The 17647-nt window shown below is 58.2% G+C and overlaps 1 protein-coding gene across 3 annotated transcripts in view; it reads left to right on the top strand.

Moving 5' to 3' along the window:
• Window positions 1-15436, top strand: part of LOC133358656 (myosin-10-like) — a 36443-nt gene extending 21007 nt beyond the window's left edge. For all 3 annotated transcript variants that reach the window (XM_061577062.1, XM_061577063.1, XM_061577064.1), the window contains 11 exons: window positions 2648-2896; window positions 3723-3935; window positions 5249-5461; window positions 6654-6815; window positions 7271-7399; window positions 8843-8931; window positions 10130-10253; window positions 11010-11218; window positions 12112-12220; window positions 14330-14502; window positions 15224-15436. In XM_061577062.1, coding sequence (XP_061433046.1) covers window positions 2648-2896; window positions 3723-3935; window positions 5249-5461; window positions 6654-6815; window positions 7271-7399; window positions 8843-8931; window positions 10130-10253; window positions 11010-11218; window positions 12112-12220; window positions 14330-14502; window positions 15224-15425 — 1872 coding nt within the window. In that variant the 3' untranslated portion in view covers window positions 15426-15436. The remainder of the gene's footprint in view (window positions 1-2647; window positions 2897-3722; window positions 3936-5248; window positions 5462-6653; window positions 6816-7270; window positions 7400-8842; window positions 8932-10129; window positions 10254-11009; window positions 11219-12111; window positions 12221-14329; window positions 14503-15223) is intronic.
• Window positions 15437-17647: the final 2211 nt, after the last annotated feature.

The following is a 17647-nucleotide window of genomic DNA, read 5'->3' as shown; positions in this document are numbered from 1 at the left end:
CTGATACATGGGGACACCTGGGTCAGGGATTGAACTTAGAGATTTGCAGTCAGAGCACTGATACATGGGACACCTGGGTCAGGGATTGAACTTAGAGATTTGCAGTCAGAGCACTGATACACGGGACACCTGGGTCAGGGATTGAACTTAGAGGTTTGCAGTCACCGGCTCAGAGCACAGAGTCACTGGCTCAGAGCACTGATACACGGGACACCTGGGTCAGGGATTGCACTTAGAGTTTTAGTGTCTCTGGCTCAGAGTCAGTTCATGAGACACCTGGACCAGGGATCGAACTTGGATTTAAACCACTACCAACACATTGGACACCTTCACTCGGATTAGAACTTGCTCTGGCTCAGAGCACCGATACGTGAGCCCCCCCAAGCCAGGGACAGAACTTAGTGTCCCCTAACAGCACTTGCCCCAACAGCCCGTGTAGGCCACCTGGGGGAACCTTTGCCTTTGTGCGCTCGCATGGACGTGCGTTCGAACGCACGTTCAGCTGTCGGGGAGCGGTGGCGCAGCGGTTAGCGCGCTGCGCTGCGAACCCGGCGGCCCCAGTTCGATTCCCGCCCATGCCCGACACCAGTTACTATCATCTGGACCGGTCTTGGGCCTCCCCTTGGTCGCTTCAGCCTCAAATGAGTAGCCGGTGCGGTGTTTGGCAAACATCGCCGCTTGTGGGAGACAAAGGCGGCCGGGCGTGGCGCTGGCTATCCACACCTCCCCCCCCCCTTTCCATGTCGTTCCGGACTTCATAGGTGCTACTCGCTAACAGCACTTGGCCCAAAAATCTGTTAGGGCTATGCGGGGGGTCTTTGTCTTTGTGAGTACGTGAGTGCGAGAGCGCTAGTGTAGCCGTTAGCACACTTCACGGCCAGCACCGGCGACGGTTATCAGTACCGGTGCTGGGCCTCCCCTAGGTCGACTCGGCCTCGAGTGAGTAGCCGGTGCGGTGTTTGGCAAACATCGCCGCTCGGGGGGAGACAAAGGCGGCCGGGCGCGGGTGCTGCCCCCCCCCCCTTTGTACGCCACAGTGGCACTTGCCCCAACGAGTCTGCATAGGCTACTCAGGGTGAGGGTGAGTGGGTTAGTGGGTGAGTGGGTTAGTGGGTGAGTGGGTGAGTGGGTGAGTGGGTTAGTGGGTGAGTGGGTGAGTGGGTGAATGGGTGAGTGGGTGAGTGGGTGAATGGGTTATTAGGAGAGTGGGTTAGTGGGTGAGTGGGTTTGTGGGTGAGTGGGTGAGTGGGTGAGTGGGTTAGTGGGTGAGTGGGTGAATGGGTTTAGTCGGTGAGTGGGTGAGTGGGTTAGTGGGTGAGTGGGTGAGTGGGTGAATGGGTGAGTGGGTGAGTGGGTGAGTGGGTTAGTGGGTGAGTGGGTGAGTGGGTGAGTGGGTTAGTGGGTGAGTGGGTTAGTGGGTGAGTGGGTGAATGGGTGAGTGGGTGAGTGGGTTAGTGGGTGAATGGGTTATTAGGAGAGTGGGTGAGTGAGTGAGTGGGTGAGTGGGTGAGTGGGTTAGTGGGTGAGTGGGGTGAGTGGGTGAGTGGGTGAATGGGTGAGTGGGTGAGTGGGTGAATGGGTTAGTGGGTGAGTGGGTGAGTGGGTGAATGGGTGGGTGGGTGGGTGGGTGAATGGGTGAGTGAATGGGTGAGTGGGTGAGTGGGTGAATGGGTTAGTGGGTGAGTGGGTGAGTGGGTGAATGGGTGAGTGGGTGAGTGGGTGAATGGGTGAGTGGGTGAGTGGGTGAATGGGTTAGTCGGTGAGTGGGTGAGTGGGTTAGTGGGTGAGTGGGTGAGTGGGTGAATGGGTGAGTGGGTTAGTCGGTGAGTGGGTGAGTGGGTGAGTGGGTTAGTGGGTGAGTGGGTGAATGGTTAGTCGGTGAGTGGTGTGAGTGGGTTAGTGGGTAAGTGGGTGAGTGGGTGAGTGGGTGAGTGGGTGAGTGGGTGAGTGGGTGAGTGGGTGAGTGGGTTAGTGGGTGAGTGGTGAGTGGGTTAGTGGGTGAGTGGGTGAGTGGGTGTGTGGGTGAGTGGGTGAGTGGGTGAGTGGGTTAGAGGGTGAGTGGGTGAGTGGGTGAGTGGGTTAGTGGGTGAGTGGGTGAGTGGGTTAGTGGGTGAGTGGGTTAGTGGGTGAGTGGGTTAGAGGGTGAGTGGGTGAGTGGGTGAGTGGGTGAGTGGGTGAGTGGGTTAGTGGGTGAGTGGGTGAGTGGGTGAGTGGGTTATTAGGAGAGTGGGTGAGTGAGTGAGTGGGTGAGTGGGTGAGTGGGTTAGTGGGTGAGTGGGTGAATGGGTTAGTCGGTGAGTGGGTGAGTGGGTTAGTGGGTGAGTGGGTGAGTGGGTGAATGGGTGAGTGGGTTAGTCGGTGAGTGGGTGAATGGGTGAGTGGGTGAGTGGGTTAGTGGGTGAGTGGGTGAGTGGGTGAATGGGTGAGTGGGTTAGTGGGTGAGTGGGTGAGTGGGTGAATGGGTGAATGGGTTAGTGGGTGAATGGGTGAGTGGGTGAGTGGGTTAGTGGGTGAATGGGTTAGTGGGTGAATGGGTGAGTGGGTGAGTGGGTGAGTGGGTGAGTGGGTGAGTGGGTGAATGGGTGAGTGGGTGAGTGAGTATGTAGGGTGTGAGCCCAGCACCTTTGTCTTTGTCTTCGCCTGTCAGCTGTCGGACTCGAAGCGTCGCCTGGAGGAGGCCGGCGCGGCCCAGGAGATGCTCGAGGAGTCGAGGCGCAAGATGGCCAAGGAGGTGGAGGTGCTGACCCAGAGCCTGGAGGAGAAAACGGCGGCCTGCGACAAGTCCGACAAGACGCGCAACCGCCTGCAGCAGGAGCTGGAGGACGTCGTCATGGACTTGGACCACCAGCGGCAGGTGGTGGCCACGCTGGAGAAGAAGCAGAAGAAGTTCGACCAGGTGCGTCGCGCGCACGCACGCACACACGCACGCACGCACGCACACACGCACGCACGCACGCACGCACTCACGCACACACACACACGCACACACGCACGCACGCAGCCGCCGGCGAGGTGTGCGGCGGATGGCGGTGTTGGTGCGATGGATGGTGGTTGGTGGTGGTTGGTGGTGGTAGTGGTGGTGGTGATGGTGGTGGTGGCGGTGGTGCAATGGATGGTGGTTGGTGGTGGTAGTGGTGATGGTGGTGGTGGTGATGATGGTGGTGGTGGTGGTGCAATGAATGGTTGTGATGGTGGTCCAATGGATGCCAATGATGGCAGTGATGATGGTGATGATGGTGATGATGGTGGTGGTGGTGATGGTGGTGCAATGGATGGTTGTGATGGTGGTCAAATGGACGCCAATGATGGCGGTGATGATGGTGATGATTTTGGTGGTGGTGGTGGTGGTGATGGTGGTGCAATGGATGGTTGTGATGGCAGTGATGATGGTGATGATGGTGGCGGTGGTGATGATGGTGCAATGGATGGTTGTGATGGTGATCCAATGGACGCCGATGATGACAGTGATGATGGTTATGATGGTGGTGGTGATGGTGGTGCAATGGATGGTTGTGATGGCAGTGATGATGGTGATGATGGTGGCGGTGGTGATGATGGTGCAATGGATGGTTGTGATGGTGATCCAATGGACACCGACCTCCACCAATCGATCGATCGGCGGTTGGCACACAGCTGACGATGACGCCTATAATCGCAAACTAATGCTCACTCCCCTCCCCCCTCCCCACCCACCCACCCCACCACCCACCCCACACCGGCAGATGCTGGCGGAGGAGAAGGCGGTGTCGTCGCGCTACGCGGACGAGCGCGACCGCGCCGAGGCGGAGGCTCGCGAGCGGGAGACCCGGGCGCTGTCGCTCGCCCGCGAACTCGACGAGGCGTCGTCCGCCCGCGACGACCTCGAGAAGGCCAACCGCTCCCTGCGCGCCGAGATGGACGACCTCGTCAGCTCCAAGGACGACGTCGGCAAGAGCGTGAGAGTCACCCGCCCACTCGCCCGCTCGACCGTTCAATGGGTCGCGCGTGCTTGTGTCACCCGTGTGCTTGTGTCACCCGTGTCAATGCCCCGCCCACAGATCTATCTGGTCCTCCAACTCTCCCGTTTGTACATTGTTCTGCTTGTCGCTCGTCCAACCATTGGTCCATTGTTCTACCCATTAGCCCACCCATTTGTCCATTGTTCTGTCTACTCCCCCACCCATTGTTCTATTGTTCTACCCACTAGCCCACCCATTGTCCATTGTTCAACCCACTCGTCCACCCATTGTCCATTGTTCTACCCACTAGCCCACCCGTGTGTCCATTGTTCTAACCACTAGTTCACCCATTTGTCCATTGTTCTGATCACTTTCCCACCTATTGGTCCATTGTTCTACCCACTAGCCCACCGGTGTGTCCATTGTTCTACCCACTCGCCCACCCTGGGTTCATTGTTCTAACCACTCGCCCACCCATTGGTCCATTGTTCTGCCCACTCACCCACCCATTGTCCATTGTTCTACCCACTCGCCCTCCTGTTAGTCCATTGTTCTAATCACTCGCCAACCCATTTGTCTATTGTTCTACCCACTCGCCCACCCATTGGTCCATTGTTCTGCCCACTCGCCGACCCGTGTATCCATTGTTCTAACCACTCGCCCAGCCATTGTCCATTGTTCTACTCACTCGCCCTCCTGTTAGTCCAAGGTGAAGGTCGGAGGGTGGTGGCAAAATGTGGTTGCGCTCCCTCTAGTCAATTTAACCCGGTGGGGGGGGTCAGTGGTTACCAAACTCAGAACGAGAAAGAGACCGAAGATGCAGAGAGGAGGGTGAAGCAGTGGCTGTGACGGTGGTGGTGGCTGCTGTGGTGGTGATGGTGGCGGTGATGGTGGCGGTGGTGGTGGTCGTGTTGGTGTTGGTGTCGGCTGTGGTGGTGGCCGTGGTGGTGGCAGCGGTGGTGGTGATGGTGGTGGCGGTGGTCGTCGTGTTGGTGGTGGTGGCTATGTTGGTGGCCGTGGTAGTAGCAGCGGTGGTGATGGTGGCAATGGTCGTGTTGGTGGTGGTGGCTGTGGTCGTGGCCGTGGTGGTGGCAGTGGTGGCGGTGATGGTGGCGGTGGCCGTGGTTGTGGTGGTGGCGGTGGTGATGGCAGCGGTGGTGGTGATGGTGGCGGTGGTCGTGTTGGTAGTGGTGGTGGCCGTGGTGATGGCAGCAGCAGCGGTGGTGACGGCGGCGTTGCCCGCGTTGGTAGCGGCGTTCGCTCACCGCGCGTGCCCCGGTCTCCGCCTGCGGCCGCGCCGGCGCCTTCAGGTGCACGAGCTGGAGAAGTCGAAGCGTGCGCTGGAGCAGCAGGTGGGCGAGATGAAGACGCAGCTGGAGGAGCTGGAGGACGAGCTGCAGGCCACGGAGGACGCCAAGCTGCGGCTGGAGGTGACGCTGCAGGCGCTGCGGGCGCAGTTCGAGCGCGACCTGCAGCAGCGCGACGAGAGCAACGAGGAGAAGGCGCGCACGCTCGCCAAGCAGGTGAGGGTCGCTCGCGAACTCACGCACGAACTCACTCATGAACTCACGCACGAACTCACGCATGCTCGCCAAGCAGGTGAGGGTCGCTCGCGAACTCACTCACGAATTCACTCGTGAACTCACACACGCTCGCCAAGCAGGTGAGGGGCAATCACGAAATCACTCACGAATTCACTCACGAACTCACAAATTCACTCACGAACTCACGCACGCTCGCCAAGCAGGTGAGGGTCGCTCGCGAACTCACGCACGAACTCACTCGTGAACTCACGCACGAACTCACGCACGCTCGCCAAGCAGGTGAGGGTCGCTCGCGAACTCACTCGCGAACTCACTCGCGAACTCACGCACGCTCGCCAAGCAGTTGAGGGGCGCTCGCGAATTCACTCACGAATTCACTCACGAATTCACTCACGAACTCCCTCACGAACTCACTCGCGAACTCACTCACGAATTCACTCGTGAACTCACGCACGAACTCACGCACGCTCGCCAAGCAGGTGAGGGTCGCTCGCGAATTCACTCACGAACTCACGCACGAATTCACTCGCGAACTCACTCACGAATTCACTCGTGAACTCACGCACGAACTCACGCACGCTCGCCAAGCAGGTGAGGGTCGCTCGCGAATTCACTCACGAACTCACGCACGAATTCACTCGCGAACTCACTCACGAATTCACTCGTGAACTCACGCACGAACTCACGCACGCTCGCCAAGCAGGTGAGGGTCGCTCGCGAATTCACTCACGAACTCACGCACGAATTCACTCGCGAACTCACTCACGAATTCACTCGTGAACTCACGCACGAACTCACGCACGCTCGCCAAGCAGGTGAGGGTCGCGCTCGGACACTCTCTACGTGAGTCTATGGGTCTCTGTGTGAGTCTATGGGTCTTCACATGAATCTATGGGTCTCTATGTGAGTCTATTGGTCTCTACGTGAGTCTATGGGTCTCTACGTGAGTATATGGGTCTCTACGTGAGTCTATGGGTCTCTACGTGAGTCTACGGGTCTCTGTGTGAGTCTATGGGTCTCTGTGTGAGTCTATGGGTCTCCACATCAGTCTACGTGCCTCCGCGTGAGAGACCCATCGACTCGCCGCACTTGAGAAACCCAATCCTCGCCGGTACCGAGACGTCTCCCTGACCTCCGTGTCCCCCCCCCCCCCCCCCCCCCCCCCGGCAAGGTGCGGGAGCTCGAGTCGGAGCTGGAGGACGAGCGCAAGCAGCGGGCGGCGGCGGGCGGCGCGCGGAAGAAGCTGGAGGGAGACCTGGCGGACATGGAGGGGCAGCTGGACGCCTCCAGCAAGGCCCGCGAGGAGGCGGTCAAGCAGCTGCGCAAGCTGCAGGTGAGGCGCTGCGGCCTGCCGTGCCGTGGCGGGCGGCCTGTGCCGTGGCGGGCGGGGGCGACGCGCCGGGTCGTGGTGGCGAGTGCTAGCGCGCTCCGGTGTGTCGCTTCCTCCGCCTCGACGCCTCTCACGCCTCTCACACGCCTCCCTCCCCTCCCTCTACTCCCTCCATCTCTATCCCTCTCACACTCTCTCCCACCCCTCCCTCCTCCCCTCCCTCAATCTCGTTCATTCTACCTCCCGTCCCCCGCTCCCTCCCTACCTCCCTCCATGAATCTCCTCCCCCTCCCTCCTCCCCTCCTCCCTTCTCCCTCCTCCCCTCCTTCCCTAACCCTCTCCCCTCTCCCCCCTCTCCCCCCTCCCCTCCCCCCTCTCCTCTCCCCCCTCCCCCCCTCCCCTCCCCCCTACCCCCCCCTCCCCCCTCCCCTCCCCCCCCCTCCCCCTTCCCCCCGCAGGCCCAGCTGAAGGACGTGCAGCGGGAGGCGGAGGAGGCTCACAGCTCGCGCGAGGAGGTGGCGGCGCAGGCTCGCGAGAAGGAGAAGAAGATGAAGAACCTGGAGACGCAGCTGCTGCACCTGCAGGAGGTGCGCCAACCAGCCCAGGCCGCGGGACCAGTCCCGGTGTGGCCGGAGTCGTCCCGGGGTGGCTGGAGTAGTCCCAGGGTGACGTAGTAGTCCCGGTGTGGCCGGAGTCGTCCCGGGGTGGCCGGAGTAGTCCCGGGGTGGCCGGAGTAGTCCCAGGGTGACGTAGTAGTCCCGGTGTGGCCGGAGTCGTCCCGGGGTGGCCGGAGTCGTCCCGGGGTGGCCGGAGTAGTCCCAGGGTGACGTAGTAGTCCCGGTGTGGCCGGAGTCGTCCCGGGGTGGCCGGAGTAGTCCCGGGGTGACCGGAGTAGTCCCGGGGTGGCCGGAGTAGTCCCGGGGTGGCCGGAGTAGTCCCAGGGTGACGTAATAGTCCCGGTGTGGCCGGAGTCGTCCCGGTGTGGCCGGAGTAGTCCCAGGGTGACGTAGTAGTCCCGGGGTGGCCGGAGTCGTCCCGGGGTGGCCGGAGTAATCCCAGGGTGACGTAGTAGTCCCGGTGTGGCCGGAGTCGTCCCGGGGTGACGTAGTAGTCCCGGTGTGGCCGGAGTAGTCCCAGGGTGACGTAGTAGTCCCGGGGTGACGTAGTAGTCACGGGGTGGCTGGAGTAGTCCCAGGGTGACGTAGTAGTCCCGGGGTGGCCGGAGTCGTCCGGGGTGACGTAGTAGTCCCGGGGTGGCCGGAGTCGTCCCGGGGTGGCCGGAGTAGTCCCAGGGTGACGTAGTAGTCCCGGTGTGGCCGGAGTCGTCCCGGGGTGACGTAGTAGTCCCGGTGTGGCCGGAGTAGTCCCAGGGTGACGTAGTAGTCCCGGGGTGACGTAGTAGTCACGGGGTGGCTGGAGTAGTCCCAGGGTGACGTAGTAGTCCCGGTGTGGCTGGAGTAGTCCTGGGGTGGCCGTGACACTCCCTCGTGGTGGCACGGTGGGTGCGGCAGTGGGAAAAGGGTTACCGAGTCAACGCCCCACCGCCCCGTTCCCCAGTCGTGCACGACCCGTGCTATTGTCGTTGTCTCGTCGTCGTTGTTGTTGTTGTTCTTCTTGGTTCTTTCGGTAAAGTTGCGTAGAAGGGAAATAATAAAATAATAAAAATATTTAACATAATAAAATAATTCTCACGACGTTTCGGCCACAACGCAAGTAGCCGTCCTCAGGTGAAGAACAGGTCTATCGGGAAGACAGCGTCTGATGACCTGTCGGGAAGACAGCGTCTGATGACCTGTTCTTCACCTGAGGACGGCTGCTTGCGTTGTGGACGAAACGTCGTGAGAATTATTTTAATATGTTTTATTTTTATTATTGTATTATTTCCCTTCTACGTGACGACTTTACCGAAAGAACCAAGAAGATGAATCCCTGCAGTCACGAAAGAAGCTTTAAATCAAAAGTTGTTGTTGTTGTTGTTTATTGTTGTTGTTGTTGTTTATTGTTGTTGTTGTTGTTGTTATTATCTGCAGGAGTTGGCGGCGGCTGAGCGAGCGCGCCGCACCGTGGAGCAGGAGAGAGACGACCTGGCCGAGGAGATCGCGGGGAACACGAGCGGCAAGTGAGTGTGTGACACAGCATCCCCTACCGCCCTGCGACAGCCCCAACCCTCCCCCTCTCCTCCACCTCCTTCCTGCCCCTGCACCACCAAGCCCGCGGCCGGCGCCCTCTTACCTCCTCGCACTCGCCAACGGCCACGGTTACACCATTGGAACCTCATTTGCCAGTAAAAAATATGATAATTGATTTTTTACCCTTCTATCTGGCAACAAAACTGACACCTTTTTTACAAGGAGTCATGTTTGCATAGACCACAAAGCCTGCAGTCATAATACAAACAAAAAAACATTACTCTGATAATGTATGCACTGTCCTTGAAGTTGATTGGTCCACACCCGAGACAGCTTTCCTTAGAGCCTAGTCTCATATGGTGTTGGACCAGATGACGCCAACTCAAAGACAATGCACCATCAGAGTATGAGAGCTCGGGGTTAAGCATTTACACCATTGGAACCTCATTTGCCAGTAAAAAATATGATAATTGTTTTTTTACCCTTCTATCTGGCAACAAAACTGACACCTTTTCTAAGGACAGTGCACATACATTATCAGAGTTATGTTTTTTTGTTTGCATTATGACTGCAGGTATTGTGGTCTATGGGTACGGGTACGGGTATCGGGTAGGGTACGGATATCGGGTACGGGTATAGGGTATGGGTATCGGGTAGGGTACGGGTATCGGGTAGGGTACGGGTATCGGGTAGGGTACGGGAATCGGGTAGGGTACGGGTATCGGGTATCGGCTACGGGTATCGGGTACGGGTATCGGGTAGGGTACGGGAATCGGGTAGGGTACGGGTATCGGGTACGGGTATCGGGTACGGGTATCGGGTAGGGTACGGGTATCGGGTAGGGTACGGGTATCGGGTAGGGTACGGGTAGGGTACAGGTATCGGGTAGGGTACGGGTATCGGGTAGGGTACGGGTATCGGGTAGGGTACGGGTATCGGGTAGGGTACGGGAATCGGGTAGGGTACGGGTATCGGGTATGGGTACGGGTATCGGGTAGGGTACGGGTATCGGGTAGGGTACGGGTATCGGGTAGGGTACGGGTATCGGGTAGGATATCGGGTACCCGATTGTGACCTCTGGTAAAAAAGGTGTCAGTTTTGTTGCCAGATAGAAGGGTAAAAAACAATCACCAACGGCCACGGCGTTTGTCTCCCTGCGTGCGGCGGCGGTGGCGGTGGTGGCGGCAGGTCGGCCATGATGGATGACAAGCGGCGCTTGGAGGCGAGGATCTCGCAGCTGGAGGAGGAGCTGGAGGAGGAGCAGGGAGCCACGGAGCTCTCCAACGAGCGGCTACGCAAGGCGTCCGCACAGGTACCGCCGCGTTGACGGGGAGGGTTGGGGGGACGGGGAAGAAGGGAAGGGGGATATGGGGGGGGGGGAGACGCCGATGATTTAGCGACGACACCGACGGCCCCTCTTCTTCTTGGTTGTTTCGGTAAAGTCGCGTGGAAGGGAAGTAATAAAATGATGAAAATAAAACGTAATAAGATAATTCTCACGACGTTTTGGCCACAACGCAAGCAGCCGTCCTCAGGTGAAGAACAGGTTATTTTATTATGTAAATTTTTTTATTATTTTATTAAAATGAAACGTAATACAATATTATTGTATGTTTTATTTTCATTATTTTATTATTTATTTTATTTTATTCATTTTTATTCTTTTATTCTTTTTATTAAAATAAAACATAATAAAATATTATCTTAAAATGTTTTATTTTTATTATTTTAATATTTTTATTATTCTATGAATTTTTATTATTTTATTATTTTTCTTAAAATAAACCATAATAAAATATTATTTTATTATGTTTTATTTTTATAATTTCATTGAAATAAAACATAATTAAACATGTATTTTATTACGTTTTATTTTTATTACTTTATTATTTCCCTTCTACGTAAATTTTCCCGAAAGAACCAACAAGATAAATCCCTGCAGCAGTCACGAAAGAAGCTTCCAATCGAAATTTAACCACCGACGCCCCCGTCGGGGACGACCGAGAATCTACGGCTGCGACGTCCTTCTCACCGCCCCCCCCCACCACCTCCCCCGGCCCCCCTCCAGGCAGAGCAGCTGAGCTCGGAGCTGACCGGCGAGCGTGGCCAATCGCAGCGAGCGGAGAGCGCCCGCCAGCAGCTCGAGCGCCAGAACAAGGAGCTGCAGGTGAAGCTGCAGGAGATGGAGGCGGCCTTCCGCTCCAAGGCCAAGTCGTCGCAGGCCGCGCTCGAGGCCAAGATCGGCCAGCTGGAGGAGCAGCTCGATGTGGAGACCAAGTACGCCTCGCCAAGGCCACCGCCGCCACCACCGCCACCACTACTACCACCAACACTACTACCACCACCACCACTACTACCACCACCACCACCGCCGCCACCACCACCGCCACCACCGCCGCCACCACCGCCACCACCACCGCCACCACCGCCACCGCCACCGCCGCCACCACCGCCACCACCACCGCCACCGCCACCGCCACCGCCACCGCCACCGCCACGGCCGCCACTGCCACCACCACCACCACCGCCACCACCGCCACCGCCACCACCACCGCCACCACCGCCGCCACCGCCACCGCCGCCACCGCCACCGCCACCACCACCGCCACCACCACGCCACCACCACCGCCACCGCCACCGCCACCACCACTACTGCCACCACCGCCACCGCCACAGCCACCGCCGCCACCGCCGCCACCACACCGGCACTGGAATCGCGATGGAATCGGAACGCCGCCACCACCATACCCACACTCCCCCCCCCGCACCACCACCACCAACGCCTTGCGGACATCGGGATAGTCGATTGCGCTAATCAGAGGTGCGGGGGAAGGACAACAAACTGTGGGTCTCTGTGTGAGTCTGTGGGGTACGGGTATCGGGTAGGGTATGGGTACGGGTAGGGTACGGGTACGAGTAGGGTATGGGTATCTGGTAGGGTACGGGTATCGGGTAGGGTACGGGTATCAGGTAGGGTACGGCTATCGGGTAGGGTACGGCTATCGGGTAGGGTACGGGTATCAGGTAGGGTACGGCTACCGGGTAGGGTACGGCTATCGGGTAGGGTACGGCTACCGGGTAGGCTACGGCTATCGGGTAGGGTACGGCTACCGGGTACCCGATTGCGACCTCCGTAACTCGGCGTTTCCCCGTGGTCGGTGCGCGTGCAGGGAGCGAGCGAACGCCAGCAAGAAGCTTCGCAGCTCGGAGAAGCGCCTCAAGGACGTCCTGGGCCAGATGGAGGATGAGCGCCGGCAAGCGGAGCAGCACAAAGACCAGGCACGTGCACACACACACACAGACAAAGGTCCCCCGTGTAGCCTCGACCGATTGTTGGGGCAAGTGCTGCTAGCGGGCAGCAGCTGTGAAGGCTGGGCACGGCACACGAGGGGGTGGGTGGCCAACACCGCACACTCACTCACACACTCACTTACACACTCACTCACACACTCACTCACACACTCACACACTCACTCATACACTCACCCACTCACTCACACACACTCACTCACACACTCACACACTCACTCACACACTCACACACTCGCTCACCCACTCACTCACTCTCACACTCACGCACACACTCACTCACACACTCACACACTCGCTCACTCACACACTCGCTCACTCACACACTCACTCACACACTCACCCACTCACCCACTCACCCACTCACTCACACACTCACTCACTCATTCACACACACTCAGCCACTCACTCTCACACTCGCTCACTCACACACTCAATCACACACTCACCCACACTCAGCCACTCACTCTCACACTCGCTCACTCACACACTCACTCACACACTCACTCACTCACACACTCACCACTCACTCACTCTCACACTCACTCACACACTCACACACTCACTCACTCACACACTCACCACTCACTCACTCACTCACTTACTCACTCACTCACTCACACACTCACTCACTCACTCTCACACTCACCCACCCGGGCCTATCACAGTCGCTACTCCTTCCCAGCACGTTTAGTTCATTTCAGTTCAGTTCATGTCATGGGTATAACCCTCTTCTTGGTTCTATCGGTAAAGTCACGTAGAAGGGAAATAATAAAATAATAAAAATAAAACATAATAAAATAATTCTCACGACGTTTCGGCCACAACGCAAGCAGCCGTCCTCAGGTGAAGAACAGGTCTGTCGGGGGAGACAGCATCTGAGATTTATTTTATTATGTTTTATTTTTATTATTTTATTATTTCCCTTCTACGTGACTTTACCGAAAGAACCAAGAAGATGAATCCCTGCAGTCACGAAAGCTTTAAATCGAAGGTATAGCCCTGTGAGCCATTAGGCTCTTGACTCGGGTGCAACCTCAACAAAACATAAACACGAACAAGAAAACATCTTCAAGTGACCGCACGCAAACAGAAACATCCTGTAAAAACAGCAAAGTCTTCCAGAAAAAGCCACCGCATTTCAGCTCTGTGTGCAAAAATGACAGTGGGATGCAAGTCAAACAATAGCAACCACGAGACAATTTCGATTAAAGCCATCAGTCTAATACTCTTAGGTTTTTATAATTTTATCAATTTTTATTGTATTTTTTACCTACGTGACTTTACCGAAAAAACCTAAGAGTATGAATCCTTGCTGTCACGAAAGCTTCAAATCTAGAATCATCAGTCTAACTGTGTACTACAACAAACAAATATATGGCTACACCAAAAACGCTTTCGAAATCACCAAAATAAAGCGACGAAAACAAAGCAACAAGTGGCCCCACGACTCTCTAAAGGTGTCTTTGTTGTTGTCCGACCGCTCCACCACCACCACCGCCACCACCACCGCCACTGCCATCACCACCACCACCGCCACCACCGCCACCACCGCCACCACCGCCACCATCACCGCCGCCACCATCACCACCGCCACTACCACCGCCACCACCACCGCCACCACCGCCGCCATCACCACCATCACCACCGCCACCACCACCACCATCACCACCACCACCACCACCGCCACCGCCACCACCGCCACCACCACCACCACCATCACCACCACCGCCGCCACCACCGCCACCGCCACCACCGCCACCACCACTACCACCGCCACCACCGCCACCACCACCATCACCACCGCCGCCACCGCCACCGCCACCACCGCCACCACCACCACCGCCACCACCACCACCACCGCCACCGCCACCACCACCGCCACCGCCACCACCATCACCATCACCGCCACTACCACCACCATCACCATCACCGCCCCCACCACCACCACCACCACCGTCACCACCACCACCACCACCATCACCACCACCACCACCACCGCTACCACCACCACCACCACCGCCACCACCACCACCGCCACCACCACCACTACCACCACCGCCGCCACCACCCCCGCAGCTGGACAAGTCGACGGTGCGGCTGAAGCAGCTGAAGCGGCAGCTGGAGGAGAGCGAGGAGGAGACGAGTCGTGCCAACGCGGCGCGGCGCAAGCTGCAGCGCGACCTCGAGGAGGCCACCGAGGGTCAGGACGCCATGAGCCGCGAGGTGTCCACCCTCAAGAGCAAGTTGCGGTGAGTGGGGGGTGGCGGGGGGTGGGGGGGTGGGGTGGGGGGGTGGGGGGGGTGGGGGGGGTGGGGTGGGTGGGGGGGGAGGGTGGGGGGGGCAGGACGCACTCACCACCTGATCACCACCTGATCACCACCTGATCACCACCTGATCACCACCTACTCACCACCTACTCACCACCTGATCACCACCTACTCACCACCTGATCACCACCTACTCACCACCTACTCACCACCTGCTCACCACCTGCTCACCACCTACTCACCACCTGATCACCACCTGATCACCACCTGATCACCACCTCCTCACCACCTACTCACCACCTACTCACCACCTACTCGCCACCTGCTCACCACCTGCTCACCACCTGATCACCACCTGATCACCACCTCCTCACCACCTGCTCACCACCTACTCGCCACCTGCTCACCACCTCCTCACCACCTACTCACCACCTGCTCAACACCTACTCACCACCTACTCAACACCTACTCACCACCTACTCACCACCACCTCACCGACGCTGAGAGCATTCTTCTTGGTTCTTTCGGTAAAGTCACGTAGAAGGGAAGTAATAAAATAATAAAAATAAAACATAATAAAACAATTCTCACGACGTTTCGGCCACAACGCAAGCAGCCGTCCTCAGGTGAAAACCAGGTCCGTCGAGGCGACAGAGTCTGAATGAAACAGCACACGAGCTTGGAGCATTGTCCCGTCCCACAGGCAAAGCGGCGGCATCTCCGGCGGCAGCGCTTCTCCGTTTGCCGGCGGCATCGGCGGCATCGGCGGCATCAGCGGCAGCGCCGTCGTGCGCTCGCTGCGACGCAGCGGCGCTCGCGGCGGCAACGATGTCACCACCGCAGAGAGCGCCGACGACGAGTTCGACGGGCGGGACAGCGACAGCAGCAGCAAGTACGCCGAGTAGAGTCGCGGTGGTGACGGGTGGTGACGGGTGGTGACGGGTGGTGACGGGGGGGGGGAGTGGAGCGGCTGGAGGGGGGGTCACCGACGACGCTTGCGCAGAGTGCACGGGAGATACACGCGCACACAGACACACAGACACGCGCACACATGTGTACACAGACACGCACACAGACACGCGCATACACAGACACGCACACAGACACGCGCGCACACAGACACGCGTACACACATGTGTACACAGACACGCACACAGACACGCGCATACACAGACACGCACACAGACACGCGCGTACACAGACACGCGTACACACATGTGTACACAGACACGCACACAGACACGCGCATACACAGACACGCACACAGACACGCGCGCACACAAACACGCGTACACACATGTGTACACAGACACGCGTACACACATGTGTACACAGACACGCGTACACAAATGTGTACACAGACACGCGCGTACACACGTGTACACAGACACGCGCGTACACACATGTGTACACAGAAACGCGCACCCAGACACGCACGCACAGACACGCGCGCACAGACACGTACACAGACACGTACACAGACACGCGCACACAGACACGTGCGCACAGACACGCGCGCACAGACACGTACACAGACACGCGCGCACAGACACGTGCGCACAGACACGCGCGCACAGACACGTACACAGACACGCGCGCACAGACACGTGCGCACAGACACGCGCGCACAGACACGTACACAGACACGCGCGCACAGACACGTACACAGACACGCGCGCACAGACACGCACACACGCACACACACACGCGCACACACACGCACACGCACGCACGCACACACGCGTGCATCAACTTGCACGTGTGTATGTATGCACGCGTGCGCGTGGGCGCGTGTGCGGTGGAGTACATTTGCGATATCGTTTTTGCATTTGTCACCTTTCGGGGCCTGGCGCGTCGGGAGGTCCGTGAACTTCTGCCGCGAGTGACAACAGCAGCGGGGGGGGGGGGGTGGTGGCGGCGCGCCCGCGGTTATTTGCCGCAAGCGTTAACCAGGGCGGCCGCTTGAGCCGAACCTCACACTCCTGCGGCGACGAGCTGGGTCACGCGCTCCGACCCCCGCTGATTTCGCTGCGGCCTAATCGCCGTTCAGACCCGCTTGGAACGTGGCTTGAGAGGGGACCCCCCCCCCCCCCCGGTGTTTTAACACTCACATTTAAATTCAGCCGACCTCCATCGCTCCCACCCCACTCCCCCCTGCCCCGGGGTTTTAAAACAGATTTAGACTCAAGCAGAGGTCGCAATCGGGTACCCGATACCCGTACCCTACCCGATACCCGGATACCCGTACCCGGCCGGGTACAGGTAGCCGGGTACCCGTTTGCGACCCTGGTGCGGCCGGGTACGGGTAGGCCGTGAGTCACTGGTGAGTCACCGTTTGTCACTCATTTCCCAACGTCTTGTCTCTTCTCACAATTCAAGTTCTAGAATCAACCCACCCGCGCCTGCAACATGGCTTCATCCCAGAGGTCGCAATCGGGTACCCGATACCCGTACCCTACCCGTACCCGGCCGGGTACGGGTAGGGTACGAGTACGGCCGGGTACGAGTACCCGTTTGTGACCCTGGTGCGGCCAGGTACGGGTAAGGAATCAAAACCCGTTTGCGACCTCTGGACTCAAGCCTGGTTTCGAACGCGACCTTTAGACCCCCCCCACCCCCCCCTCCGGTTTAGTCGCAACATTTACACATCATCTTTAGAACAACCCATTAGACCCGGTGTAAACCAGATCGTCACACAAAATCTAAACACCGCCCCCCCCCCCCACCTTCAGACCTCGTCGTCTAAATGTGACCTGTGACCTTTTGAACCCGGTTTAAGCCTGACCATGAGACCCAATCTTTAGACCTGGCCTCGAAAACCCTGGTGGGATCCGATCTTTAAGCCCCAAATATGATCACATCTTGAGACCCGCGTCTTTGGACCTGGTTTAAACTCGACCTTTAAACCCGGCCTAGACTCCACCTATAGGCCCAGCCGACCCCGGTTTTAAACCCGACCTTGGGACCCAGCTTTAAACACGACCGTCAGACTCGCTTCAATCCCAGCAGCTGTCTGACCGAACCTTCAAACCTGGTCCTCGACCCAACCTTTGTGGAGCCGGTGGTTTTAGCCGTGACCTTTGACCCCCAGTCACGAGCAAACCCCTAGGATTGGCTGTACGACCTC

Source organism: Lethenteron reissneri, chromosome 63 (assembly GCF_015708825.2).
Source record: "Lethenteron reissneri isolate LAM-NWPU_2019-01 chromosome 63, ASM1570882v1, whole genome shotgun sequence".
NCBI classification, from domain to species: Eukaryota; Metazoa; Chordata; class Hyperoartia; order Petromyzontiformes; family Petromyzontidae; genus Lethenteron; species Lethenteron reissneri.
This window is presented reverse-complemented; position numbering and strand designations above follow the sequence as displayed.